General features: G+C 41.3%; 1 protein-coding gene across 4 annotated transcripts in view; it reads left to right on the top strand.

Moving 5' to 3' along the window:
• Nucleotides 1-27,977, top strand: part of GNAS (GNAS complex locus) — a 130,291-nt gene that overhangs the window by 45,209 nt on the left and 57,105 nt on the right. Inside the window, exons 1-2 of one of the 4 annotated variants that reach the window (XM_074553802.1) lie at nucleotides 671-1,730; nucleotides 5,328-5,400. In XM_074553802.1, the coding sequence (XP_074409903.1) occupies nucleotides 1,592-1,730; nucleotides 5,328-5,400 (212 nt within the window). In that variant the 5' untranslated portion in view covers nucleotides 671-1,591. Of the gene's footprint in view, nucleotides 1-670; nucleotides 1,807-2,278; nucleotides 2,399-5,327; nucleotides 5,401-27,977 lie in introns of those variants that run through there. The other 3 variants (XM_074553804.1, XM_074553803.1, XM_074553801.1) reach the window with 3 other exon arrangements.

Genomic DNA, 27,977 nt, shown 5'->3' with positions numbered 1-27,977 from the left:
TGCATGGAGAAAAACTGCCTGTGTATTTTAGGGACCCGGGTTATACAAAGAGCAAAGCACCAACCTTTGTTTTCCAGCTGTAATAGATAAGTTGTGTAATTTTTGCAATGAGGTTTTCAAAATGTATTTTAGAGAAGAAAATGGAGCTAGACAGGGTAGAAGCAAGGAAAAAAAAAAACCGATGTGTGCATCCAGCGGTTCTCTGCTGGTACAGAAGCCGCAGGGATGGGCAGGCATGGACCCCAGCGAATGGCGGGGTGCGAGCGAGCATCCACCCAAAAAACCAGACACAAACCCTTCAGCACCACAACTCCCACATCATTAATTATTTCCAAGCGTAACACAAGGAGTCGCGGGGCACGACTCCCTTACAATTTACTCAGGCTCCTGCGAACAGTGCCAGCGCAGCTCCGGGCGCCTCCGTCCCGCGGGGCGGGGGTCGGGCGTGCCCCGGGCCCGAGGCTCCGGGGCGGCCCCGAGCGGCGGCGGGCCCGGTTCGAAGAGGGCGCCGGCGGCGGCGCGGGGTGACGCGGGCATCATGTGAGCGGCCCCGCTCGCTCCCAGCGTGCAGTGTGGGCCCGCTCGCCCCACCCCGCGCTCCGCCGCCGCGGAGCCGCTCAATAGGGGAAGGGAAAAAAAAAAAAAAAAAAAAAGGGGAGAAAAAAAAAAAAAAAAAAAAAGGAGGAAAAAAAAAAATGCGGGAGAGAGCAGGAAAAATAAGACGGGGAAAAATCCGACCGTGAGGGGACAGGTTCTGCTCGTGGCACAGAGCAAACGGGCTTGCTTTTTTTTTTTTTTTCCTTGCCTTTTTTTTTTTTTTTTTTCTTTTTACACACATTATATTTTGTATTTTCTTTTCGCCGAGAGGATTCAGCCGCCTGGAAAGCGCATGTGAAAAGAGCAGCAGCAAGGAGAGGGGAGGAAAAAAAAAAAAGGGGGGTTTGGCTTGGACCCCCCCGCCCCAGTGCGGCCGGAGGGCGAGGAGCTGCGGCGGCCGGCGAGGGAAGGGACCGGGGCTGCGTGACCCCCGCGGCGCGGGGGGAGAGGCGAGGAAGAGACGTTTCCCGATCCTCCCCGCCGAGCATTTGGGGAGGTTTCCGCGCCTGGAGCCCGTGCCTTTGGATCTAAAGAGGATTATTATTTTTTGGGGGTGGCACTGAAGCTGGATTTGTTCCTGTGCGTGCGGCGCGGGGGGGAGCATTTCTGCTGCCTCTAGAGGAGCCGGCGGCCCGGCCGGGGCGCGGAGATCCCCGCGGATCGCTCCGCACCCCCCGGGAAAGGTGCGCCGAGGGGATCGGCGGGGGGCGGGGGAGGAGAGGCAGCTGCAGCTGCCGGGGAGGAGGCCCGGCGGAGCGGCAGCAAAGTCATCGCTATCGGCCCCCCCTCGGCTGGCTTCGGGCTCGGCGCTCTCCATGTCTCTGGCTCTGGGCAGCGGCCGCCACAGCAGCGAGTAGGGGGGGAGGAGGAGGAGGAGGAGGAGGAAGAAGAAGGGAGCCCGGGAGTGCCTCCCTCCCTCCCTCCCTCCCTCCCCCCGGCAGCCCCGGCCGCCTCCCGTCCCCTCGCCCCGCGTCCCTGCCTTCCCCTCCCCAAGATGGGCTGTTTAGGGAACAGCAAGACGGAGGATCAGCGCAACGAGGAGAAGGCGCAGCGGGAGGCCAACAAGAAGATCGAGAAGCAGCTGCAGAAGGACAAGCAGGTCTATAGGGCCACGCACCGGCTCCTCCTGCTGGGTAAGGGGTCGCGGGCCGTCCCCTCCCCGCCGGGGCAGCGGCCCCAGCCCGGGCACGGCGAGGCCGGGGGAGAGAGGTGGGGCCCGGGGGGGGGGGCACGGAGCCGCAGGGCCCACCCGGGGCCGCGGGGATCCGCTATAGCAGCGCCCGGGGCGGCGGGGCCGGGGCCGCCGCGGGGACCGGCGCGGTGCGGGGGAGCGGCGGGGAGGGCTCGGGCAGCGCCCGGGGCGCCGCGGGAGGGGCCGGGGCAGGTACGGAGCGGCGGCGCGGGGCCGCTCTCCGCCCGCGGGGCAGCGCCCGCCGCCGGGGCGGCCGCGGGCCTCGGGCGGGCGTGGGGAGGGGGCCGGGGATGCCGCGGCGAGGGGCCCGCGGGGAGCCGGGCAGATAAACAGGGCAGGGCACTGACAGCGGCCGCGGGCGAGCGGCGCGGCCGGGCCGGACACCGCTCCCCGCGCCGGGGCCGGGGTGCCCAGGGACGTGCGGCCAGGCCGGGGAGAGGAGGAAGAGGAAGGGAGGAAGTCGGGGAATCGTTTGGGGGAAACGGAGGGAGGATGTCGGTCCCGGAGGGAAGCGCGGCCGCGCTGGGGCCGCGGAGCAGCGCAGGGCCGGCGGGCACGGCCCCGGCCCCGGCGGGCTCGGCACCCGCCGCTGTCGCACCAGGAATTGAGGTACCGCGCCTTGGAGCGCTGGCAGAGCCGGGCTCCTGGTGCTGCTCCAGCGGCTCCGCTGGGTTACCTGCTCCTGTTTTTCAGGAGAGACGTTTACAAATGTGGGCTGTGGCTTTCAGGGAACGGAAGGGTCCAAATATCGATATCGGAGAGGGCAAGCAAATGTTTGTCAGGCTCGATATTTCAGAGTATTCTGGAGTAGTGTTGTAGGATCGGATGCAGTTACGAGCCGTGGGTTGTTTTGGTCACGCCGAGGGACTGCCTGTGCACGTTCTGCAGGGCTGAAGCGTGGAGCACAGGCTAGGCCTCGCCGAGCTGACTCCGTTTTGGGGGGAAAAACCCTAATGGAAGGAGGGGAAAAAAAAGAAAAAAAGAATTTTTTGAAGGCGGTGAATTGGGAAGCGCACTATCACCAGTAAAATCTTTCAAATACTCGTTTGAAGAGAGAGACTTAATATAAATGGAGAGTGACTGGGACTACAGCAGCACCTGCAGCACTGAGGAGCCTGCCAGGGCTTCAATAGAAATCTTTTAACAGGATAATTTGGACTTCAGCTCTTGGGAAATGTCTTGGACTTCCAGATTTCAGGCTGCACATTACGTAGATACATAGAAACTATTTGTCATCAGAGGAGTTGCTTTCGTAAGAGGCAAAATTTCAGCAAACAGAAACATGATGGGCTTGCCTGGGTTTTCTTTCTGTTTTCTTTAGTTTTGGTGGCTGAAAAATAGTTTAGATACTTGCAAATAAAAATGTGCGTGTGTTTTGCGATGGCAGTAAAGTCATCTGTGAGTGTGTTTGAAATGATAGCTCAGCTGTTACAGTTTCTGCCATGAATTGTGGATAATCTGTAACTCACTGGTCAAAAATATAGAAGCTCACCTCCCTATTATTATGTTATGTTTCCTCTATAAGACACATAAAATAAGAAGCCAGGCACTTGGAAAGTGTTCTTAATCTTTTCAAATCATATTCAAATGACAACAAAGAGGAGCTGCTGAATATTCTAGTGGGTTTATGCTGCTGCTCATAGGCCCCATTGCTGTACACGTGCTTGCCCCGCTGCCACGAGCAGTCTCCCTGAAATTAATGGAACTCTCCTTGGTGGTGAAGTTAAATGTGTGTGTGTAATTGTTGTTGAGAATATGGCCTTAACAAGCAGCCAAATGTAGAGCTAGACTTACGGAGCAATGTACATGTAATACATCATTTTGGTTCACTGGTGTTGTATCAGATCCAGAGAACCCAGGTGTGTCAATATCAAACCAAATGTGTTTATAGCAAATGCAACAACTGTCCAGCCTCCTTCTTGGACCAAGTGGAGTAAAGATTTTGGCTCCCAATGCGTATAAATATAAAATGTGATTTAGTGTTACAGCTTAAATTTAGTTGTTATTAATATTTAAATGGACATATGACTATAGCAGATACTGCCTTTGTGAATAATGCTTAGTTGTGAAGATAACCCAGTCTATTTTATCCCAAGATACTAATTATTGGTTGATTTATCCACCTGTGTTTATTGCATGGTGCAGTCTGCCTGATCAGACAGAGGGTGTATGGTATAAAATAGCAGCTTAGTGAAGAAGTGGCGTGTGCATAAGGAGTTGTAGATAAAAACTGCTCTCTAAATGCTTACAGAACAGCAGTGAGCAAGGAGAGGGAAAAAGAGTAAGGCTCTGGGATTAAAGTGGCAAAACATGCAACCAGGTTTTATGGAGAGCAGAAGAGGACTTTTGGGAATTCGTGAGGGAGAAGGAAAGGAAGGTAGAAAGCAGAGGGGGAAAGCATTTGTGAGAAAATGAACCTTGAAATGTAACTGCTAAAATACAGTTTTGAACATGAGGCTCAAAATGGAGGCTTGTGCTGTCAGTGTGTGCTAGCAGAGAGGCCTGACATCCTATAAATACAAACTGTACCTCCCTGCCCGTTCTGCCACAGACATACAGTTCCTGTGGCTGAGACACAGGCTGGGGAGGGGAATGAACCAGTAGCCAGGAGATGCTAAGGGGAATCTTTCTAAATTTTGCCACGTTACGATACTACTCCTGCAAAAATATGTTTGCTTTATATAGAAAGCTGCCGATCTGGCAGCGTGGAGCAGCTCAATTAAATGCTGCTGTTGGAGTTGTTCAGCGTGCATGGAAAAACGGGTACTATAGGCAGATGGGCTGCCCTGTGCTCTGGCATCCGAGCAGCACAGCAGAAATAGCATCCATCTACTTATGGAAACTGGAGTAAAGTGGAGTGGGGCTTTTGTGCTGCAGGTACAGGAGGGGAGAGCAGCAGCCACAAAAGGTGGTCTCTGCCTCTCCTCGTGCGTGGGGTTGCTTTTGGAACATGTAGGGAGGGTGGGAGGCTGCTTACAAGACACAAATAAGAGGAGGTTTTTTGTAGCTTTGTGGGTGGAGGCTTAAAGGGATGCCTTCCTTTTAGAAATGTGAGTATCTACATATTTTATTCCTTGTGATTTAAGTTACGGAGTTTGGCTGCAGTTCATCATCACCCAGTCAAACTCAGAGTTCTTTAAGGATACAACAGAATTTCTTTGGTTTAATAGGGACTTCAGTCAGCCTTTCCCTCTGTCAGATAGTAGTGACAAGGCAGCCAGGCTGTGATGTTCCCTGTCGTCTTCTCTGTAAAATGTTGAAGTTGTCCATTTTCTTTCCAAATACTGCAGTCTGCTTTTAACATTGACACTGGAAAAATGGACAGTGAAATGATCCAAGATTCAGATCTGACACATGACTTGCTCTGGGCATTTATTTTTAGCTACAACTGAAGTTTCCAGTGGCAATTATTTCTTTCACTTTTCACTCTTACGCTGAGAAACCCAACTTTCTCGATTTTAGCCCGAAGAAAAAAATTCTAGTGTGTGCCTTAATCACTTATGCTTCCTTCTGAAATTGACTTACTTTCATTTTCTAGGTGCTGGTGAATCCGGTAAAAGCACAATAGTCAAGCAGATGAGGATCCTGCACGTGAATGGATTTAATGCTGAGTAAGTGCATTTGCTTTTTCACTTTACATTGTACCTTCCTCCTTTGTGCTGCAGTCACTGCTCTTGGTTTATATCTCGTGTATTTTCCTCCTGCTGCTGTTTCACTCTCTCTAGAATTTGCATGGGTATTTTTAGATGAGATTAATAGACATTAACCTGAAGAAGTCAGGCACCAATCATAAGTAAGATCAGCAGTATAAAATTATTATATCAAGGCAGAGCTGATTTAAGTTTTAAATTTTGTGGGTCTGTTAATTGCAGTTTCTTTCACAACATGGCTGACACTGATTTACCTCAGCTATAGCACAATGGTTCATATTGCTGTAAACATGCCTTGTGTCATTGTACAAAGTGAGCACAATTTTCTTTATTTGGAGCAAGTAAGTCTTTATTTTCTGTGACCAGACAGAATGAAATTGTACTCTGAATTTTTTAGATTTTGTTGTGTTTGCTTGCCCAGATGTTTGTATTAAATTATCTTTCTAAAAGCTTTTATTTTTTGTATCTAATATCCATTATTTAGCAGTTGTGAAGAGGAGAATGGCATTAAGATAGGGAAAATTAATATCTTCTTGTTTGTCTGAAAAAGATTTTTTTTTGCTAACTTTTTTACTAACTTTGCTAGAGAGTAGGAAGAGATTCTTCTGCATGTTAATTTATGCTTGCAGTTGTGTGTGTGTGTATACCAAAAGCTGCTAAATTAATACTAATTGAATCAAAGTGTTGAAATTTCAAAGCTTATTTTCTGGGCTTTTTTTTTTTTTTAGATTGTATTATTGATTTTGTCATGCTTGTTTTCAAACATAACAGTTTTGTACTGCTACCCTTTAGCTTTTAGTGGTATCATCTATTTTGTGAATCCTCCATTTTTGGGAAGGCTAAGCTTTTATTAGCCTTCCAGTAGTTAATTCTTTAATAAGAATATCTGAGCTGAAAGTTTAGCCAAGGAGTCTGGACAGTACTTCTTCCTAATCAGCAAATGATAGCTCAGATAAGGTACACAGTCTTTTGGATGAAAGTTCAGACTGATTCATAAGAAATACATTATGTGCTACATGTTTTTAGCTCCTCTTAATAAGGAATATTTTCTATTTCCAAAATAACTTTTTCATGAGTGCCTAGCGCTGCATCCTGTTACTGCTGAGCTGTCTCTGTCCTTTGGGCTGCTGCAGAGAGCTCTTAAAAGACTTGTGTGACTTGAAAGACTTGCATGAGTTGACTTGTTTGAGTAGGTATCACTATTGGGTGCTGAGTAAAAAGTTCATAAATGAAAGTGGAAGTGGATCCCTGGTATCTTTGAAAGTGTCAGTCCATTTAAGCAACAAGGCTTTTCTAAGTTTATCAGCACGTGGATTCTCTTAAAGGGTAGCAGTTCTGTGTAGTGGGTGGTGTATGGTGTGGGTGGGTAACCCCAGCCCTGTGTGGGACCGGGAGCCCAGAGACCCGGGCAGAGCTGGTGGGGACTGGGACACACTGGGATTGCAGCAGCAGCGCTTCCTCCAGTGCCTCCCTTTGCACTGGGGCTTTGGGCAGGGCTGAGCCTGCAGCTGGAATCCAGGACAACATGGCAGATTTGGCCTCAGGAGGCTCTGCTGGCTTCTGGCTGCTCAGAGCAGGGGTTTGGGTTACGGGGCAGGGCTGTGCCAGCACAGCTGCTGCCAGTCACGGGGCACAGCCCGGCCAGGGGTGGCACCGGGGCTGTCCCCCATGGCATTCTGTCCCCTGTGCTTGTCCTTGGGTGGGTAATACCTGTTGGAACACTGGGCTGCATAAAACCCAGTGCAGAAGGGTGGTATATTTAAAGTGTGCAGGGAGTAAGTTAAAACGCATCGTTTTTAGGGTTCTGCTGCCAAAAATAATCAGTAGATCATAACATGCACTTTACAGCAGGGAAAAGGCTGTTTTTCAGTGTTTTGAAATTCTTGCAAGTTGCACATCTGTCCTTAAATAACTTGAATTTTCTTCCAAATAACTAACTGCTCTCTGTGTTGTCTCGCTTTCCATTACCCTTTTTGCCTGATTCATTCCCCTTCTGCCCTGCTTACCTTGTGGAAAGATGATGTGGGATTCAGCTAATGAGAGAAATAGCATGGAGGTTTTTTTGGAAGGGTAGGAAGAGCAGAGCATTACTTCTCATCATGTCCTGATCAGTTGCTCTGGAACATAAACATGTTTGCATAAAACACACATAAACCCCAGCTGATGTGATGAATAGCAGGAGAGAGGTGGTGAAAATAGTAATATGCTGCAGATGATTAATTTTCATTAATTGTAGTGTACTTGTACATAACTAGATTTGAATTATTTCTGTTGGTACAGCTTATTCTTGTGTTTTGAAAGAAATCCAGTTTAAAATCGTGTCTTAGAGTTGTTTGCCTTGGTTTGGTTGCCCTTTGGCAATGGATATTTGAAGCAGAGAGAAGTTACCTGTTAGGAAAAATGTCTAATGCTGTGAATGAAGGAATCAAAAGTTTTTATTTAGTTTTACTTTTCTTTCTGGTGACTAAGCAGGATATCCAGTGCTAAAAGTGCTGGCCTACTTCAGTGAATGTGAGGGGATTTTATTTGGTTTGGTTTTAGGATTCTGCCCCTGAATAGCTGAAGCTGTCCCATGCCTTTAGGTGATTGTTGTAGCACTTTGCAAGGTGAAATCTGTGTAGTTCTATGAAACTAGAATTTCCTCTGGGACTCCAATTCTCAATCCCTTTAGCTAATTAATTATTTGAGGAACTATGTGGAATCAAGTGCTTCAAGTAATTAATGTGTTGAGTAGCTAAAGCTAAGATTAATGTGATGGTAGTTAAAGTTGTAGGCAAGTTAACTACAGTAAAGACTATTTTTTTTTCAATGTTCCTTTTATAATCCTTAGATGAATTAGAGACAGAAATATATTTTTTCTGTTGCTGTAGTGAAGGTGGTGTGTGGGATGTAAGAGTGCTGTGGCATTGGGGAGTAGAGTATTGGAGAAGCAAGGTATGTTCTGCAGCACAGGCTTTTCTGCATGCCGTTTTTCTGGAAGGGCTTAGCCCACTTTCAGCTCTTGCAGAATGGCTTCAGGTGGCTGTGCTATCATCTCACATCTTCCTGCAGCAGTTCCATGAAAAATGGGAGTGTGGCCTCCCCACAGATTTTTCCAGTGTCCCTGGTTCCATGGAAGAGCTGCCTTGCAAGCGTAATGCAGAAGCCGTATCAACCAAATTTTCTACTCTTTGCATTACTGCCAACAACAGAGGCCCTTTTGATGTTGGAAGGGTTTAAATTTGGCTTTTAATAGCAGGAAGCCTGCGACTTCCCTTCCTTTCCTTCCCTCCCTCCTCAACACTTCAGCTGTCTTTTCATGAGGCAGTTCCAGAGGAGTAGGTATCTGCAAACAGTATTTTGTGAGCATCCACTGATAAGGTGGAGCCAAAACCTTCTCCTTTTGACTGTACAGAAGTTTAGATGGCAATCTTTCAGAGGATGAAAAATGGAAAAGGGAGGATAGGAGGAGTTAAGGAATATAGTTGGAAGAATTAAATGTGTAGCTCAGGTTGAAGAGGAAAAGAAAAACAGCTGCTTTTTGTGCTGTCTAGAGACTGGGGTTCTTTGCTTCTAAAAACACATGGCCTTTCACTTACTTCTGATTTCTTTAAGTCATCTTTCCCCTCTGTGATCACTGTGGCTTTGGCTGACAGACTCTAAGGAGAGGGTCATTGTCATGCACAATTTTAGAAAGCGGGGAATAATTGGCACGGGCAAGAGACAATTTTGAAGTGTCATGGGAAAAACTGGGACAAGCAGAAATATTTAAATAGAAATAAATGGTTGAAATGTGACTTACGAAATCCACTACAAGGATTAACAAATAAGGGGAATATGCCTTTGTGATTATTAAGTTTGGATAGTGTTTAGGATTCAGGAAGTCTTGAGGTTACAGGAAATTTCAGGTAATACATTTCAGCCTCACTTTCCCAAATGATGTAAAATGTTGACACTTTCTTGAACTAGTGTGTTGAAGTGCTGAATAGGAGTTTGTGTATTTATTAAATATGGTGGTGTTGATGGCATAAGCAGAGCTGAATAGCTTTGTATTCAAGACTTAAATGACAAATATATTTGCATTTCTCTTGTACTTCTAAAAATTATTTTCTCTCAGTGAGAAAGCTAAGAAAACCAAGTCGCCCTCCTAAAGATTTCAGACATTTTCTTTTTTCTCACCAAGATTTAGGAGTTTGTGAGTAAAGAAAAGTAGTCATTGATGGTTTCTAATCTTCTCTCAATACATCCATTGCCAGCATTATGTCACATAAAGCAGTAAATAATACTATTTAATCACTTTAGTCAGTGTCAGTCTCTCTTGTAAGTGAAACAACTTCTGGTTCAGTAACTTTACTTTTCAGTTGTCTGATACTGTGGGGTTTTTCTAACTTTTGTCTTTTTAGACCTGTGATCTTAGGGAAGAGAAGCTAATGCTATGAGCAAGGGAAAAGTATAATATTTATAACTAAGTTCTTCCAAAATAATGAATTCCCTCCTAATGGCTAATCTTAGCTTGTGTACACAATTATGATTGCTGTGTTTTTATAGTTCCTTTACATTTGTGTACCAATCCCATGTTTTCAGAATGGTCACTCCAGTTCCTTGCCAAGAAACAAACAGACTTTATTGTGTTTTACTTGACTGGCATCAAAAGTAACTTTTTCCTGGTGTTTTTGAGTAAAATTGAAAATTGGAGTGGGGGAGGCTTGGGGTGTGTGATTCCCCTCGCCCCCTTTCTTCCTTTCTTTGCATCTCAGTGTCTGTCAAGAGGTTTCTGCAGCTTTCAGGCACAAACTTGTGGGGTTTTTTTTCTCAGCTCCTGCTCGAGGACACCAGTGGGGTGATGGAAAATTTGTGTGTACGTGTCTGTTCAATTCTATCTGAACAACTGCTTATGGTGTCAGATCAAAATTTGGGCTGCAGAACATGAAATGCAGGTGTGGTCAAAGAGGGGAGCAGGATTTGTGTTTCACTCAGTTTTAGCTCTTGTCCTGAGAGCTGACACAGCTGTGCAGGTGAATTTTGTCAAGAGACAGATATCCCAACAGCTAATAAATACTATGAAAAATAACTGACTGCTGCTTATAGCTTGTAAAAGTTTATGCAAAATGTTTATACAAGTTAGATTTAACTTTCTTCAGCTCGAAAGAAACGGGAGGTAATACCTGGTGATGTTAAACCACCTATGCAACCAAGTAATTTCTTAATTGTTAGCATGTTTAAGAGAGTTTTTATGTGCTTGAAATTATCTTTCCTTTGAAAATACTTTTATTTTTTACAAGGACAAAAATTCTTTTCTATGACAGAGTAAAAGTGAACTCAGTGAAGCAGCATTAATATTTTTTACATATAACAAAAAAGAAAACCTTCCGAGTCCGGCTTAGGTTTTTATTCAAGTTTCTTATGGGATCTTGCCTGAAGATAAAAGACATTGTCCATTAAGAACTTGTGCAAATGCTTTGCAATTTAGATCTGCTACTCAAGTGTGATTTTTTTAAATGCTCTAAAATGAGTTTTCAGAAAATTTTGCTTGTTTGTAATACCTACACTGGGCCTCATTTGGCAAGGATTGTTAACATACTGAAAATTCAAATAGTCACTGGAATAACTCCTTCACCTTGCTCAGAGGCTTTCTGAGATCAAGCCATTAAAATATTTCCACGTGCAAGTGAAATGAAATTTTTTTCAGAGTGAAAAATCATGTTATTTAGGTTCCTGAAATGTTACAGAAAAGTAGTACATGAAGGAATCTAAGAGTTTAAAAAGCTGGCTAGTTTTATCTGCTTTTAGATGCTCATGGTAGGCTCAGGTTAACCATCAGTGGAGAGGTGACAGCACAGTGTTCAAAGAAAGCATTGACTTTCATTTTTACATTGTGCTTTGTTTTCAGGTAGGTAAAAGAAGGAAGGAGTGTATTGAATATAATTTCTTTATTTTCATGGAAAACATAGTATTACTCAGAGCAGCATGTGTATCTTATCTGCATTTACTGGTTGGGAAATGCTGAATTCTCCTAGTAAAGCAGTATTTAAACTACCAATTTTATGTTGTTACATGTTGAGAGCTCTCTATCCTCTGAATTACTTTTCCTGGCTTGCAACTTGACATTTCTGCTTTCAGCTAAATATTTCAGTTTTCTGAAAAAGAAACCCAACAACAAAAAAACCCAGTAGTAAACTCATCCCTCAAGCTAAGTTTGCATATGTCGCAGACATGATTTGGCATGTAAAGGGACTGGCCAAAAATATGGCAGTAGTTCTATTTGTTTTGAGGTTTAAATTTCACAAAAGCTTTTTAAGTATGCAGCTATCAACCCAGGAGAAAGCTTTATAGTTGTAGAGAGCTTGGAGAGTAATAACTATGAATAGCGGAATAAGCACGAGTGATGTAATCTGAGAAGCAAAAGAGAGAGGCAGAAGAGAGCTTAGGGCTTAACTATGTGGAAAACATTGTGAATGGGTCTGCGAGGGTTTTGACTTTTGATGGTGGATGTGGGATTTTACTCATTAGTTTTGGTAAAATCAAACAAATGTGCAAGTTTCCTTTTATTTTCCCAAACAGAAAATAAACCGTTCAGTGGGTAGCTGAGTGAGTCAAGTCTGGGTTCTGGAACTTGTTCTGTCTCCCAGATCCTTTCTCCCCTGCAGCATCTGCAGCTCCTCTTTGGGACCTGTGGCTTTCTCAGTGTCTCCTGTTTCCTCCACTCCTCATTTTTCTCCCTGATGCAACACTGATCCCTAAATATTCCTGCATCAGCCCACCCTTTATCTTCATTTTTCTGTTTTTTCTGCCACCTGGACAAAGTCAGAATGTGTTGTAGCTGGTGTAGATGTACAAGAACTCTTCCTGCATTTCCTCCCTGGGGTGCTTATTTTGGTCTCCTGCTCAGGCCTCTGATTTTAATTTCTGGAAATTCATTTTGCAGCAGCAACGCTTCTTCAACTTTGGTTGCACAGCAGAATCTGAGATAAAATGAGGCTTAGAAAAAACAGCTAAAGAAAGTCTTCCTCAGTTCACTCCAGATTGATTTTTGAAATATTTTGGGTTTCCATGTTCATGAGTTAAAGTGGAAGTGGTGTATTTTTCTCCATTTTCTTATCTTAAGCAAACATCTAGTAGTATAAACCAATGTATCGTGTTCTGTTTAACTTGTTATTTCATAAATCACAAACTGTATTAAATACTGCAAAAAAACTTCAGATAACTTCAAAAATACAGCTCTCTGTGGAGAATATTAAATGTATGTCTCTATTCCACACTTCCATGTCCTTTCTGAAAAATTCCCCTGGGTTTTTCAGGTTCTCACCAGCTTTTCTTAATTAGATGGTGCAGAGTGATTACGTTTTCTCTAACCAGTGCTACAGAATCAGCACTACATGAAGAATTTTCTTCTGTAGTATCTCATGGAATTTCTTACTTTCTGTATATTTTGAATGGACAGATTGGGCAGTATTCTGATTTTTCAAAAAAAAAAAAGTTTTTACTAATTTTTCCAGATGGACACTTGAATTAGTTTATATATGAACAGAGTGCTCCTTATCATCTTAAACTTATTGCAGTTACCTTTTTGATATTAAAACTATTTGTTCACATTATTGCAAACCCTGAAGATTCCCCTTACTTCATGCTGCAGCTACATTTTATCTCTTGCCAGTCATTCCAGCTGGGAAATTTTTTTTTTCAATTTCATTATGTTAAAACCGTGTAGTTTTGTCCCATAAGATAAAATGTATTATTAATAAAAGCTGTGCCTTTCCCTGCTCCTTCTAGCAATCTAGATATGAGTGGGATTTCTTGTTCCTGTTTTTAGGTTGTGAGCTCCTGTGTTGTTCTCTTGGGCTGGGGAGCAGGTTTGGGGCGTTTCGAGGCATTTTCTGAAAAGTGCAAACACTGCTCTTGTTCCAGTTTTGTGAACATCCTTCCCCAGTGTCTCAGATCAAGGCAAGCAGAGCTAAGGCTTTGAAGTATAATCCAGCAGGAAAAGTTATGTCTATCTTTATTTTTAGATATATCATGAGTTTGTGTATTAGGGTTGCCCAGGTCCCATCTCTGATGAAGAGCTGAGATACAGAAATTGCTCATCTTAATCTTGGTCATTCAGAGCTCTCAAGTTGAAAGGAAGGAATTTCCACTGATGAGGGCTTTTTTTTAGTCTAACTTGAATCTTGATGTTAAAAATAGCATGCCTTACATTTTACTTTAACAGTTGAACCTTGAGTTAATAGTAAATCCAGGCATTTAGGATACAGTGCAAGGGTAGCTGCATCAGCTTTTAATAGTTATTTCTACAACTGTATTTTAATGTAAACATGCATTTAATTAGGATTACTTGTTTACAGCTGAGCCTGCTAAGAAACAGCAATGCATTGAGGGGTGTCTTTGACAGCTGAGAGACAGAAGCATCCACTTTCTGAAAAACGTAGTAGTGGAATATCTCATGAGATGTTTTATTTCAAGGTGTTGCTGTTAGAGAAATGCAGGAAAGCTTGACCTTCTCTCTGAGCTACCTGTTGCTGGCTGTATTCTCCACAGGGCTATTCAATAAGTCATTGTGCTCAGTTCTCTTTTTAGTTAAGGCACTAGAAAATAATTATCTCTCCCAAGTGCACCCTTGCAGGCTCCCAGGAGCGGTGGGTGAGCTAATGGAGCAGGCAGGGGTGTGCAGGGCTTCCCTCTGGGCTGGGGCTGCTCCCAGGAGATGCTGCATTACCGTGAGTGGCACCTTCAGAGCCTGCTGGGGGATTTGTGCTGCGCCCTCAGCGCTGGGATTTAAAATTCCCTTCTCCTCTGCAGCTCTGCGTGCATACAAACGCTCTGCGTTCCTTCCAGTTAACACATTTTTATTCTGTTCTGACAGTACAATTATCTATGTAATGTAGCTGTTCATATTAATTAGAAAACGTTGCAAGGAAATGGGTGTTTGTGAAGTAAATTTCTTCCTGAAGTTTGTAGTAACAAAGAATGCCTTGCTTCAGTCTTGTTTTGTTTTTAATTTTTTTAAAATATAGATAAAATGTGTAGTGGGGCACTACACATTAAGCTACACTTAGCACATTAAGCTCAGAGAACTCTCTGTAATGCCTGTTTTAACCCTGATAATTTAAATTAAAATAGGCTAGGTAAATTTGGTTTAATGTGGCATTAACTATGGAAAAATTCAACTAGTTGGTTTCTTGAATTTTAATTTAATTACACTATAGTGACTGGCATAGCTTTGTGTGTTTTTTTGCTGGTTTAAGCAGGTTAAGACTATTCAAGATAAATATGAAAACTAAGAGTTGTAACAACTTTTTAAATAATTTTTAAAATCTAGTCATCCTAAGGACATAGCCATGTACTGAAATGATTTTATTGAATATCTTCTGAAATTTAGTTGCAGTCACAGCACTGCATTATTCATGGGAAAAAAACTATAAGCACAATGCAAAGCCTAGGAAAATTCTGTTTTCTCTCTCATTTAAAGGAAAAATAAAGGGGAAGGGCTCAGTTTTAAGTACTTGGGGTTTTCAGGAAAGCTGCGAGCACTCAGTCCCAACCTGCCGCACAAACCCCAAGCCCATGTGCAGGGCAGCAGAGCAGCACTTTCTACACTTCCAAATATTTGACAAAACAGTTGCAGAGCTCAGTGTCAGTAAAAAAATTAAGTTTCCTAGTACTTTGTCTCAATGTCTTTGCAGCAAGCTTGTTACACAACTTTCTGGAAGATTTGCTTTAATGGTTGTGTGGGGTTTTTTCTTATTAAATTTGTGTTGTGGGAAGCTACTGGATTTTCAGTTTTGGGTTTTGATGCGCACTAAAATAGATGCCTGGAAATTGGATGCAACCTTTTAATTTTGCTGTGTCAAAATGATTAATGTTGTTTCGAAGTAGTTACTCATAGGAACACATTCTGCTTATGCTGAGCATTGTAGATAAAAATGTGCTCTGTAACTTACACATAGGGCACTTGAAAATCTGAAATGTAACTATTTTGCCTGTAAGTTTTTTCAACTGGAACTGTGTCACTCTTAATTTCCCCTAACTCTTGGGAACTTGGGATGCTCCGTGCTGCCTCTGTGTTTTGCTTTCACATAATTGGACAGTCTTCACTTTATGTAATTGTATCTTATGCAATCAAATGTTTACTTTCCTTATGTTTATCACCAAAGAACTTGGGAACGTTCTGTTACCTAAGTATCTCTTTGACACTGTAAAATAAGGGGCATGAAATGAGTGAAAAGATTGAGTTTAGTAAAACATTTCTGTATTCTGTGTAATCACGGGGAGTTGGAAAAAACACTTTGAAATCGTGTAGGCAGCATAATGTCTGACTTTTTCTTCACAGCTTTATTCATGCTGAATAAATTTTTAAATGTATTTTTTTCTCAACCTAAGCCTCTGTTTTCTTAACTGAACTTCCTAGGTTCCATTGTGATAATGATTTCAGACAATAAGAAAACAGGATTTTTTTTTTCCCACTTAATTTTTAATAATACTGTTTGGACACAGATTTGGGGGTTTTTTTAACTGAATGCAGAAGGTGAAGTTATGCATAGTTAGGTAGAGAAAGTAGAAATACTCAATATATGTTATTCCATACCCAAAGACAATGTGTTTCCATCCTGGATAATGCTGCAAACTGAAAAGGAAGTTTGGTGTCTGTTAGAAGAGCAAATATTGGGATCTCTGTGTGATTCTCTGATATTGTTATGGAAATAGAATATGGGTATTTTCAATAAACAATGAAGAAAAATCCCAGAGGATATCCTGTGAGAAACTATGGGAAACACCAATTTATATAACTTATTTATAATTATTACTGGGAGGGTGATCTGATAAGTTGTACTTCAGGAATTTACTTTAATGCAGCCGAACGTGAGAGAGTCCCGCAGGAGTCAGAGTTTAGATTGTATCTGTAAAACTGGAAAAGGACTCAAAAGTCAATTAGTTAAATTACCTTCGTATGGTTTGGGATGTTTTTGTGGCAAAAAGACAAATGGAGGCTTGGATTACTAAAAAAAAAAGGGAAAGTGAAACATAAATGATAAAGGGGACTTCCAAATCTGATAAGAGTGTTATTAAAATAGTATATCCCATGCTGGTGCCTTCACTTCTTGAAGGATGTGGAATTATTGAGAAGGACTTAAAACTGAAAGGAAGGCACAGGAGTTGTCCCAGGTCCAGAAGGAAGATGTCCAGACGTGATTTCATGGCCATGTAGAGGTGGTGCTGTGTGAGCAAAATGCCTGAAAATGAGGGCAGGCATGAGACTGACTTCCTTTGCATCTGAGATACGTTATTTGGAATAACATGTTGGCAAAGGGGAGGCTTCATTCAAGCAATCTTAGGGAGGTGGGGGTTTATTTTTAAGCCCTGTTTGAATCCACCTGAAGATTCATCTTTGCTGGTGCAGGTGTGTGTGCTCAGGGTGCTTGCTGTGGCTTGGGGAGCACAGAGTCTGATGCACGTGCTGCAAATCCTTCCTTTTCCTACCCTGAGCATTATTGTGTATTTGCAATTCTGTGGTGGTGTTTGAAGCCTTGAAACCTTTCAGCCCACGGGCATCAGAGAGGTGGGGAAGCGTGGGGGCTGACTTTTGGTTTTGGTTTTTTCCCTGAAGATAATTTTGCTGCTTGTTCTGTTGTCACTGTTTTCGCTTCCTCCTGAAGCATCAAAGACTGGGCAGGGTCTGAGGTGATGGCAGAAGATCCTCTTTTGGGCCAGATTGGTTCATTCTTACTCAAGTGATGCAGATAAAGTCAGTTGGAGAGCTTGAGAGAAGAAACTCTTTCATTAGGAACTGCTGGGTTTGTTCCTTCTCCTTCACGAGGCTTTCCTGACCTCCTGGATCATCAGAGCAGACTGTTTTTAAGCAGTTCTGTGTCCTTGCAGGAGTCCTGGGTGCTCAGTCTTACCTCATTTCAAATTGTGACCTTCAGAAAGAATTGTTTGATTTGAAATTTCATCTCAGCACTAAAGCATATGGAGAAGCACAGTGATTTGTGATCCACTGAAAGGCAAAATGAAGTATTCTCTTTGGCCTAAAATTCTTCAAAATACAAATTACCAAATATCTGTGTTTCCTGACTATTCTGTGCTCTTCCAACATACACCTGTTCTGTATGTGGCTGGGATTAGTGCCACTCTGTGATTATGGATCTCTGTGCTTTGACAGGAACAGCAGAATTTCACCTTAGTGTGGGTAATTCAAATCAGGATAGTTTGAGCATGTTAGTATCTCCTAAGGAAACCAAATATAGAACCAAATATAGTTCTCTTCAATTCCATTCATTCTGGACCTTATCTCTCCCTCTGATATGTCTCACTAGTTGCCAAGCAACCTCAACAGTAGTTCTGCACATCCAGCAGCATTAAAAAAATAGTGAGTAGTTGTTGCTGAAAATGAGATGCCTTCTGATGACATGAATGAAGAGAGTTACGAGGGAAGGAAGTGGGGAGTGGCAAGTTTGGAGCTGATGTTCTGAAAAAGCTAATAATATTTAGCACTTAAGTAGTGCTTTTTATTTCCCAAGCACTAATCAAGCAATGCTAAGATTATTAAATAAAGACTATTTCTTTCCTTTCAGTGAGTGATGCACAATTATGTTTATGCTTCCTAGAGCAGAGGGCAGGATTTAATCCCAAGAGTGAAGGAGTTTAGTATATGTATTTCTTTCTCTGACCTGTATTGACTTCCCATGTTTCTAGTTGGACTGCAGATTTTCTGGTGGGTTTGGGAAGGTTTTTCTTTGTATGTTTGCTGATATATAGCCAGCACTCTATTTATTTCATGCAGATGCACCTGCAATGTTTTGAGTTTCATTAAAATATTTATCACCTTCAAGGTCTTCCAAATTAGAAGTATGAAAGATTGTGTGTAGCTCCTTTATTACTTGGTAATGCTGTAATGCTTATAAAGCAATAAATAGAACTTATTTTTATATTCTGTCTCCTGTGCAGAATGTGATCTGAGAAGCAAACAGTCATCTCAAAGGAGAAAATAACAGAAGTGAAAGCTGATTTGGGAAAATGATTCTGGTTTTGGGTTATTCAAAAGGAAAACTTTGTGATTCATGTAGACTGACCAAAGCAACATTGTTGAGGATACACTTAAGTTAGAAAGTATTAGAGTTAAGATTGCCATAATTTGTATTCTTTTTAATTTTGGACACCATTGCCAATGACTGTCTATATAAAAAGGTAATTTAAAATCCTTTAACTAACTCCTAAAAAGCAATTTTAATTTGAATGTAGGGTTTTTCCAGCAGGTTCTGACACTGTGAACACTCACTTTCCCTGTCAGAGTCTGCCTGGAAGTACCAAGTTGTGTGTTGTGAAGAGACACCAGAGAACGGGGCTGTCCTACCAGTTCTGGTCTAGGGGACTGTGAGCCCCACTCACAGTTCATCCTTTCCTTCCCCTCGTTTTTCCCTGAAGATGCTTGGGAAGATGCTTATTGCATTTCAGAGCAGGTAGCAGAGCAGGGACGTGCTGCCAGTGTGTCAGGAACGGGGATGTGTCAGTTTGCACAGTGGGATGTGCTGTGAGTTCCACCCCCCTGGCTGTGCACACACATCCCATGTTGGACGTGCTCCAGGGGGGCTTTCTGCTCACGTTTTTACAGGCTCTGTGCTCAGCCTGTGCTTACACCCTGCATCTCCACTGTTCAGGATAAAATTAACAAAATGAGGCAGGGTTATTCAGGAGGTGTTTGCTGTGTGATGCAGATAAACACAAAAAAATGAGACTCAATTTGCAAATCCTTGCAAGGTGGCTTCCTGCCCTCCTGCTGCCACAGAGGGGAAGGTGTTTTATGGGTACAGTGGTGCTTGGAGCTGCTGCTAACATAATGTAGAGATTTGGAATCAGTCTGTGTGTTCACCTGAACCACAGACCCAAAGGGGTGCCTGCCTGAGAGGAGCTGCATTTTGCTCTGTGTGAGGGGTGGTGAATTATTCTCCAATTGCAGCTGCAGTGAATTTAAGTTATTGCTTTTAATGAGAACTAGAAACAATCCTGGATCCTTCTGGGTTTAAGGATAAATTGAATTAAGAAAGGTGTACAAAAGAACTGTACTGGCAAGTGGTTAACACACAAGTGAAATGGTTAAAACACAAATGAAAAAACACCCCACTGTTACATAGTATTTTTACCATGTTCAGCTTCTAAGGATTATTAGTTGGACTAAAATTTCTTTTGACATTCTGCAGCTAATAGAGGTAACACAGAAAAATAGTCTGGGTGTTTGTCTGTGTGTGTGATGCATATACAGAAACTGTTTGTAGTGATGGTATTTTTATCCTCATCTTCTAAGAGAAGACCAGTCCTAGTTCATGCTTTTTTTGTAATGCATAAAATACATGGATTTTGGCAGCTGCCTCTTGCCTCTAGGCTTGTAAGTAGGTTTGTCCATGCAAGATGTGGGTAATTACTGTATGTGTATACATATATATATATGTGTGTGTGTGTGTGATGTGTTAGTTGCTGCACCAGTATTGCCATGTAAACTTAGTTGCCCTTTTATATATATGTGTATTCTCTGTATATCTAGTTTTAAAAGGGTAAATATTATAAACTGGTTGCTCAAGAGCAGCACGCTATAAAAAATGTAATAAGCACATCAGTAAAAGTGTTGGAGGTAGTAATAAAAGTGCACTATAATCCTTCTGCCAATTTATTGAACTCTAACTATAGTTATCTATGACAATTAACTGCTGCATGTTGTACATTAACCCTTTGTGAGGAGCTGTATATGCAGTGTTGCTGAGTATGGCCTCGGTGCCTTAAACTTTAAGTTTTCAAGCAAATGTGTCATCTGATTTGATAATACAGTTTGCTTGTTGCTTTTCTCTTTTTATCCATCTATCAACAAAATAGGACACCCAGTTACTTTGAGGAGAACATCTTTGTCACAAAAATAAATGTCCTTTTTGCAAAATGAAAGTAAACACATGACTTCAGATTTTTCATCAGTGTCTTTAGAAGTAATAGTACTGCAAAAGGTGATAAACATTTAAACATGGCCATGTCTGCTTCACTGGAACACACAGCTCCTGTGCCCTGTTGGGTGTTCCTGATTCCCAGAGCCATTTCCATGGGCTGGATGTTCCCAGGAGCTGGGCTGTGAAAGCTCAGGAGTGCTGCTGGCAGGTTGTGTTGCAGATGGATTATCCTGTGAGGTGAAATTATAAAACATAAAGAATCATTTCTTATTAAATAGAAGAAGTCAGTCTGAGGTTTCTAAATTCTGTCTTCCAGAAGATGATTTTTGTCTATTTAAAACATGCTAAAGTTTCCTCAGACTGCTGAAGTGTGTTGGAAGTGAGACTACAGCTTTTTTAATTCAGTTGTTTGTTGCCTTGGCACAGGAGTTCCTATAGATTTAGCGACTGTTCCTGAATTCCAAGAAGATCCTTAAAATGGCAAGCAATTTCGTTTGAAGTTTGGATCTCATGATGTCAATACAGATATGTAGTAAAATATTCCAGGGTGTGGTGATACTTAATCATTAATGATTGAGACTTGGGGCATTTCCTGAATATTAATGCTGGATATGAATGTTGATTGCCTACGGTGAAATAATCACCCAGATTCTTCTTCTCTCCCCTCTCTTTTCTAATTGATTGCTAATTCAGAAAAGATAAATGCAGAGCTAGGTCAGACAAATACTTGAAATATTCCTGAGGCAGAATGCTCAAGACAGAACACTTGCACTACCTTTGTAGCTTGTGGATTTCATTATTACCATGTAGTGTGAAAATGGTTATTTTATTTTTTTTCCCCTCTAGTGCCTGAATCTGTAGTTACACAGCTCAGGCTGTAAGTTGTCCACTGGGATTTCTCCCCTCAGAATCACTTGGTAGAATTCAGCATTGTCACAAGCCTCTGGTTTCAAATGATGAAGCTGATGTAGAATTTTCTCTAATTGTGTAAGTTTAACTGCCACTAAAGGTAAACTGATACCATGCCACACCTTGGATGTACTTTAATACTTAATCTGCCCCTTAGGAAAGGATTGACTGGCTCATGTCAGTGCAGTGCTTTATAAAAAACTTACTCATAAAAATGTTTATGACTAGGTTTGCATCAATATTTTTAGAGAAATGTAGCCTCTTGCTGCCAACACCAACTGTTAATAACCTACTAAAATACATAAGTTAAACATTTCATAAATGTGTTTGGAACACACAGCATGTGCTGTTGGTTGTGTTTTGTTCTAGAAGTCTAAACTCCTGAAAGGTCTCTCTTAATTCCTGCACAGAAGTGTAGGAGGAGGTGCCAGTAAATATCATTATGCTGTAGGTACATTGGTGTGGTTATCTGATTTCCAGGTAGTAAATTTGGAGGGCATTTCTGCATATTGTTTGCATGTGTTGAAAATACACTCTTGTACCTGATGGGAATAAACCTGGTTTATCTTTCTGTGTAACCTCCCACAGAGAAAGGTTTTTCCATCCTGTTTGTTAAACATTTGGAAGGACAGCCTTGTCCTTCTGGTATGACAGTGATTGCTGCAGCAGGGTCCATTCTCCCCTTTCTCCTCCCAGTAGCTGGGAAATATCTTATTACCCCCTGGCTAAGAAGCAGCTTGTCTTACTTAAATGAAAAAATGTTCTGTGTAGTCTGTTTTATGTATCTCATAAATAATATATTTTAGAATGTTGTAGATACTGATGAGTCACCAAATTCTTTTAATCAAATCTGTGGGACTAAGCACACATTTTCTGTAACATAGTGGCATCTGGTCTGCTGAAATTTCTAGGAAGAGAATTTCTAAGAATCAATGCAACACTAGTTTAGACCAGTGGTTTGTGTAGTCCAGTATTATGTGTCAGAAATGACACTTGGGGAGGATTAGGGAAAAAGCAGAAGAGATTCTCTGTGATTCCTCTTCAAGTCCTGCCACTGCCACTTCAGAAACTCCAAGAAGCAAAATTCATAACAAGTTTTGAAGTGAAGTCACGTTGAGTATGTTTGGCTGTTTCTTTAAAAAAGCCTAGTACTTGAATAATCTAAAAAATCCTCATTTTCCTTTTGAAGTTTCAAGTTTTCCTTGGTTGCAAATAGAGTGCAAATCCAGTGGAAGAGTTGTTTTGCCTGGTTTTGCAATAGCTGGGTGCCATGAGGGTCAGTCAGATTCAAGTAGAACCAAGGTGTCTCCAGCTTCCCAGAGCTTTTCTGTGGTTTTGTTGAACCCAAGATAGCAGCTGGTTGGATCAATAATTGTGCCCAAGAAATACTGTTTAAGTAATTTGCAATGTTGTACGCACTCTCTTGAGATTGTTTTCTTCAGCTGGGTGTAAAATTTCTCATTCAAACAATATTATTTGTATTTAAAGGACCATATGTTGTGAAAGTAATTGGACAATTATTGCAAGGTGCTGTATATTCTAACTGATGAGCTAAGTATCAGCAATTAATTTCTCACATAAATTTTGGCCTAACATTCTCATTCATTACATACTGTCAGCATGAACTGTGTCTTTTACTTTTTTGTTATCATTTAGAAATGTCAGGTCAGGGCCAGGCCATGATAATTGTGCCATTGTCACAGTTTGACTTAAATTACAACAATATAACTTCCCTTTTATCAGGGGAAATGAAAATAAATGTGCTTATTCAGGTATAATTAATTTGCAATTTTAAGCTCAGTAAAAGGTCATTCTTCTTACAGATTGAGTTCAAATATATGTAGATGTTAAATAAACTGAAAATTTCTTCACATTGTGGCTTCCATACTGTTTAATAAGAGCAGTTTGGAATTTTTCAACTAAATTTATGCTGCACTGGGGAAGGCTCTAGTTTGGGTCCAGAATTTGTCTGTCCAAAACATCCATGAACCATTCTGGTTCTAAATGGTACCTTCCTTAAATAAACCCCTTTGGTGCTAAAAGTGGGGTTCCCTGGAATTGTGGGCTGCACAGTTTTCTCTTAGTATGCATTTTCAGTGAGTGAGTATAATGACAAGTGTGGTACCTAGGTACAGGAACTGTGTATTGTGTTTTCAGATTCATTTCTACAGCTCCTCTGTATCAAAGGAAGATTTTTTTCCCTTACTTAATCCAAAGCAAAATTGTTTCAGAAGTAACAGAACAGAAACTTGTGTTTCTCTGAATAAATTGACTTCAGCTTTTCTGTACACAGAGCCCTAGATGTCTAGAAGAAAACTGATATTTTTGATGTCTTTTATTTGACAGTGTCTTCTAAAGTCAGGCCAGCAAGAACATCAGGTAGATGCTGTTGCCTGAAACAAAATTCCCTGACACTGCTTGAAGAATTTTGCTAATGGGTTTAATGTGGTGCTGACGGTGTCTGCGCTTGGAAGGAAGTGAGGGTATTTTTGTTGTTGTTGCCTGGTAATATTTGGTGTTTACTTACAAATACTTGTATCATCTTCACTTCTGATAGTACAAAACTTTTAATAACTGGAAAAGAAATTAAAATACCTTGTATCATATGAAATACAATTATAGAAATCATTGTTGATACTTGTTGATATTTGAGATAATTAGTACAAAAATACCTGAGTCTGGATTTGTTACCAGTGTGGTGTAGCCTTTGAGATTGATGGTTTTGGTGTCAAGTTGCTTTTGGAGAATTTCTTTACTCACAAATTTGATTCTTTGTGCTTTTGCCTTACGCTTCCTTTTTCCAGTGTTGACTTTAAAATTCAGCCTGGTTAATCTCTTTTGCATGGCAAGTTGGTTATAAACAATTTCTGTGTTACTTCTGGGCTGTTAAGAGAGTAACTTTGCTTGTCTAAGTGTGTCAGGGTATCTGTGTTTAAATACACTGGAACTTCACTGAGCAGATGAGGAATGCATGTTAACAGCTACAATTTTCATTTAGCTTTGCTGAGTTTAAAGTTTAATTTGGCTGTACTTAGAGACTGCCTTTCTTAAGATTATCATTTATTGAAGTGATTTTTCATTCCTGTTACTTTGAAGGACTAAAACAGAGAAAATTTTTTCAGAACATAAAACTGACCAAAAACACTGGCAGTTGCACAAGTAAGGTGCAATGGAAAACTCCTCCTCCTGTCATTTTACAGTTTCAGGAGACTTAAGTGTTGTTTGTAACAATAAAGGATTTGAAAATATTAGAAAACAAATTTTAAAACCTACAGGGGAGTCTGTGCTTCTGTGACAATAATCCCAGAAGTTTCCCGTGAGCTGTGTGGGAAATGTGACTACTTTGATTGTTCACTTAACAGATATAAACCATTCCTTTTTCTTTCACATTGAGGGCAGCCTTAACTTGATCTGAATGACCTTTGCTGTAACCAAGCCAATGTTACTGTACCTCAGAGCTTTAGGGTTGGAACGTGCTAATCCACAGGGGCGAGTTTTGTGTTCCCTTCCAGCCGCGTTCAGGAGGGGCTGGAGCAGCTTTGGTGTCTCACAGGGACAGGAGGAGACCTTTCGTAAGAAAAAGCAGGTGTTGCCTTAGACCAACAAGCTTTTTACTGCTGAAATCTTTTTTTAGAATGATGCTAAGACTTGTGCAAGATGTTCCCTGCTGGATTCCCTGTGGTGAGTTTGTTTGGTGCCTGCAGCAGCGTTGCTTTGTCGTGGCTGCTCTGAGCACACAGCTATGGGGGGCATTGAGCCCCCGGCTTGTGCCACCTTGAGATTGGCACAGCCTTGTCTCAGCAAAAATTCAGTGGCAGCATCAGTGGTATGGCTGATGTAAAATAAATTAGGAGTGCAGTCAGGTTACTTGAGTCTCTGTATGCAGGAGTTGTGATTTTCCAAGTGCTCTTTCAGTGGCACTAATTCACACCAAATTTTGCTTGTTTTAATTTTCATTCTCTCGTGTCATAATATACTTGCTCCTTACCACACAGGTATTAATAAGCAGTTGTGTGACTGTGGCATTAACAAACACGAGGCTGAGTATTGATCTGTGAAGCTCCATGTGAGCTGTAATCAGGGGTAACAGAGCTGAATGGTTTATTTCTGGTTTATTTCTGGTTTATTTCTGGTTGGTAGCTTTGCTCTGTTGAGGATTACCTGCTCCCTGACACTTGTGCCAGAGGTAGGGGAAGATCAATTAACAGTGAGTAGGACTCTGCAAAAATATTTTTAAACCACCCTGAAGGAGCGAAACTGCTTTGAATTCCAGTTTGGAACAGAATTGAAATGTGTCTGTGTTTGAATGTGGAGTAACAGCCCTGATTAACCAGTGGATTGCTGGAAGCTGTGAGGACACTGAGATGCTCAAGATAAAGCACATTCCTTGTTTTAAAAATGGCACATTGTGGCAAAAGCATTGGACATATTAATGTGAAATAAAGACAGCTTTAGTTGAGTGTTGTGTGTGATGCTGAGGGTTTCACTCAGAGACAAGCACAGCCATGTATTTTTTTTGCAAGCAGGGTCTGTGGTAGTTTTTTTGTTTTGGTTTGCTTTTGTCTCTCTTTTAATAAAGTGACAGTTCTGGTAAAAAGTGGAAACTCCACAGTAACATGGTTTCAAAGCTTTTCCTTTCTTTTGAATTGTGTTTAATGGAATTTTTAAGTTCCTTTGTAGTGTACTCCATTTGCTATTAAATCCATCACATAAGTAGTGGTATATAATTCCCTGGCTGCAGATATTTCAGAATCCAGAAGATATTTGGTTTTGTGTTCTTTCTGCTGCTTGTTTACCAACAAGTAAAAAAACCTCAAAACAAACAAACAGCAAACCAAGAAGAACATAATCTGTAAGTGATTTCTCAAATTGTTCTATTCTTCCCTTTCTCAGCAAATTATTTTATGAGACTTGGTTGCATGTTGTGGAGCCATATTAAGATAAAACAAGATCAAGAATTTTCTGGTGAGTGGTTTAGCGATGGAGTAAGTCACCACTGGTTTAGAGAGATTGTCCTAGCTAGAAATCTGCAGAGCAGGTGTGGGGTTTTGTTTCTTTTTCACATCCTTAATATTGGCTGTATAAAATACTTAAAAGAAATCCCAATTTTACTTAAAGACACAAATTTGCAGCACCTTGTATCTGTACAGAAGAGGTATGTGCACAGCTTTGAAAATTGAAAATAAATGTTAGACAGGAGTTACTGCACTGTTAAGCCTGTTGAAATTGGACATGTATGAGGTAAGGAAGGCTGCAGTACTGATGTTGGCAAACTGCAACCAGAAGCATCTTATTTAAGAATGTTACTAGTGGCTAAATTTTTGGTGTACTTAATTAATCTCCCTATTTAAAAACAAAGCGTGATGGACAGAGGTGACTCATAGCTGTCAGAGAAATAGAAAGGCAAAATAAAAATTTGTGGACTTCTTGTACATGAGAATCCTCATCATATTTTGTCTTCAAAGGCTGTGGAAGAAGTTCCATCTCTGAGTTTACATAAGCATAGCTGAGTTCAATTTAGGGTAAATTTTGCTCTCAAAGCATTTATAACTTAATTGTTCAGTGGGAGAATGCTGTATTTTCTCCATGTAACATAGGCCATGCAGCATTCTTGAAGGTTCTGGGCGTTCTGGCCCCCATCCATCACAGTACTTAAACCATGAGTAGCCCTATTAAAGTTGATAGAATTACTCATGTGCTTAAAATTAAACATGTGCTTAAGTGCTTTGATGGATTAGAGCCAAAGTTGTCAGCACCTTGCTTTGTTGTGTGCTGTGTTACACCTGCCTCCTCTCCATGCCCTGGCCTGGGTCTTCAAGGGACACATTTGCAGATTTGCTCATTATTCCAATATTTAGCTGCTCTGTGTCCTCAAATTGCAGTCTATGTACACAGCCATAGTAAATTCCTACACAGTCTGGGAGTATAAATACACAACTACAACTCTTGAAATCTGTCAGGCCGTGACAAATTTCACAAGATCTTTTTCTGGATGTTTCAGAGGAAACTTTATGCTAAGTCTTTACATGGAAACATAACATCTATAATGTTTCTCAGAAAACTGTTTTTCTACTGAAATTAATATTTTAATAAAGAGTACAATGGAAATCACCATTTAGGTGTGACAGCATATTCTTAAGAATGACTGTGACCTTGAACTTCCCAAAACCAGAGATCAGTAGGGGCTAGTCTAGTTTCTGCTGAGAATGCTGAGTCTGTAATTCTCTAAGGCTTATGAGCAAAGTTGCATGTACCTGACAGCTCTTTATCTTTGAAGATAACTGTGGAAATCTTCCTTCATTCAGACTTTGTCCATGGTAAAAATTCTGGATTTAACAGCTGTGAAGGAAACACTTGATTCAGTGACTGCAGTCCAACACTGCTGTAAGAAATTGTGGTGAACAAAGCATTTAATGTTAATATCTCTTTGAAATATTAACTTTCAGTGACAGCTGCATAGTTTAAAAAACAGTTAGTTTTTTCTTGTCCAGATAGTTCCCCCTGGTTTTTTGGGTCTACATCCCCTGCCTGAACTGCTTTCCTGTTCAGGTTGTCATTCTGAACTTATGAGCTACCAATACTAAATCCTACAGCATTTAGAAAATGTTAAGTGTTTGGGTCATTGAGAGTTTATTGGGATTTTTTAGAAGTACCAGGGGGAAAATGGTGAAATAGGTTAGATAATTGCTTTTTATTTGAGTGAGGCAAAACCCCTTGCCTTTTGTCACT

Source organism: Zonotrichia albicollis, chromosome 17 (assembly GCF_047830755.1).
Source record: "Zonotrichia albicollis isolate bZonAlb1 chromosome 17, bZonAlb1.hap1, whole genome shotgun sequence".
NCBI lineage: Eukaryota > Metazoa > Chordata > Aves > Passeriformes > Passerellidae > Zonotrichia > Zonotrichia albicollis.
This window is presented reverse-complemented; position numbering and strand designations above follow the sequence as displayed.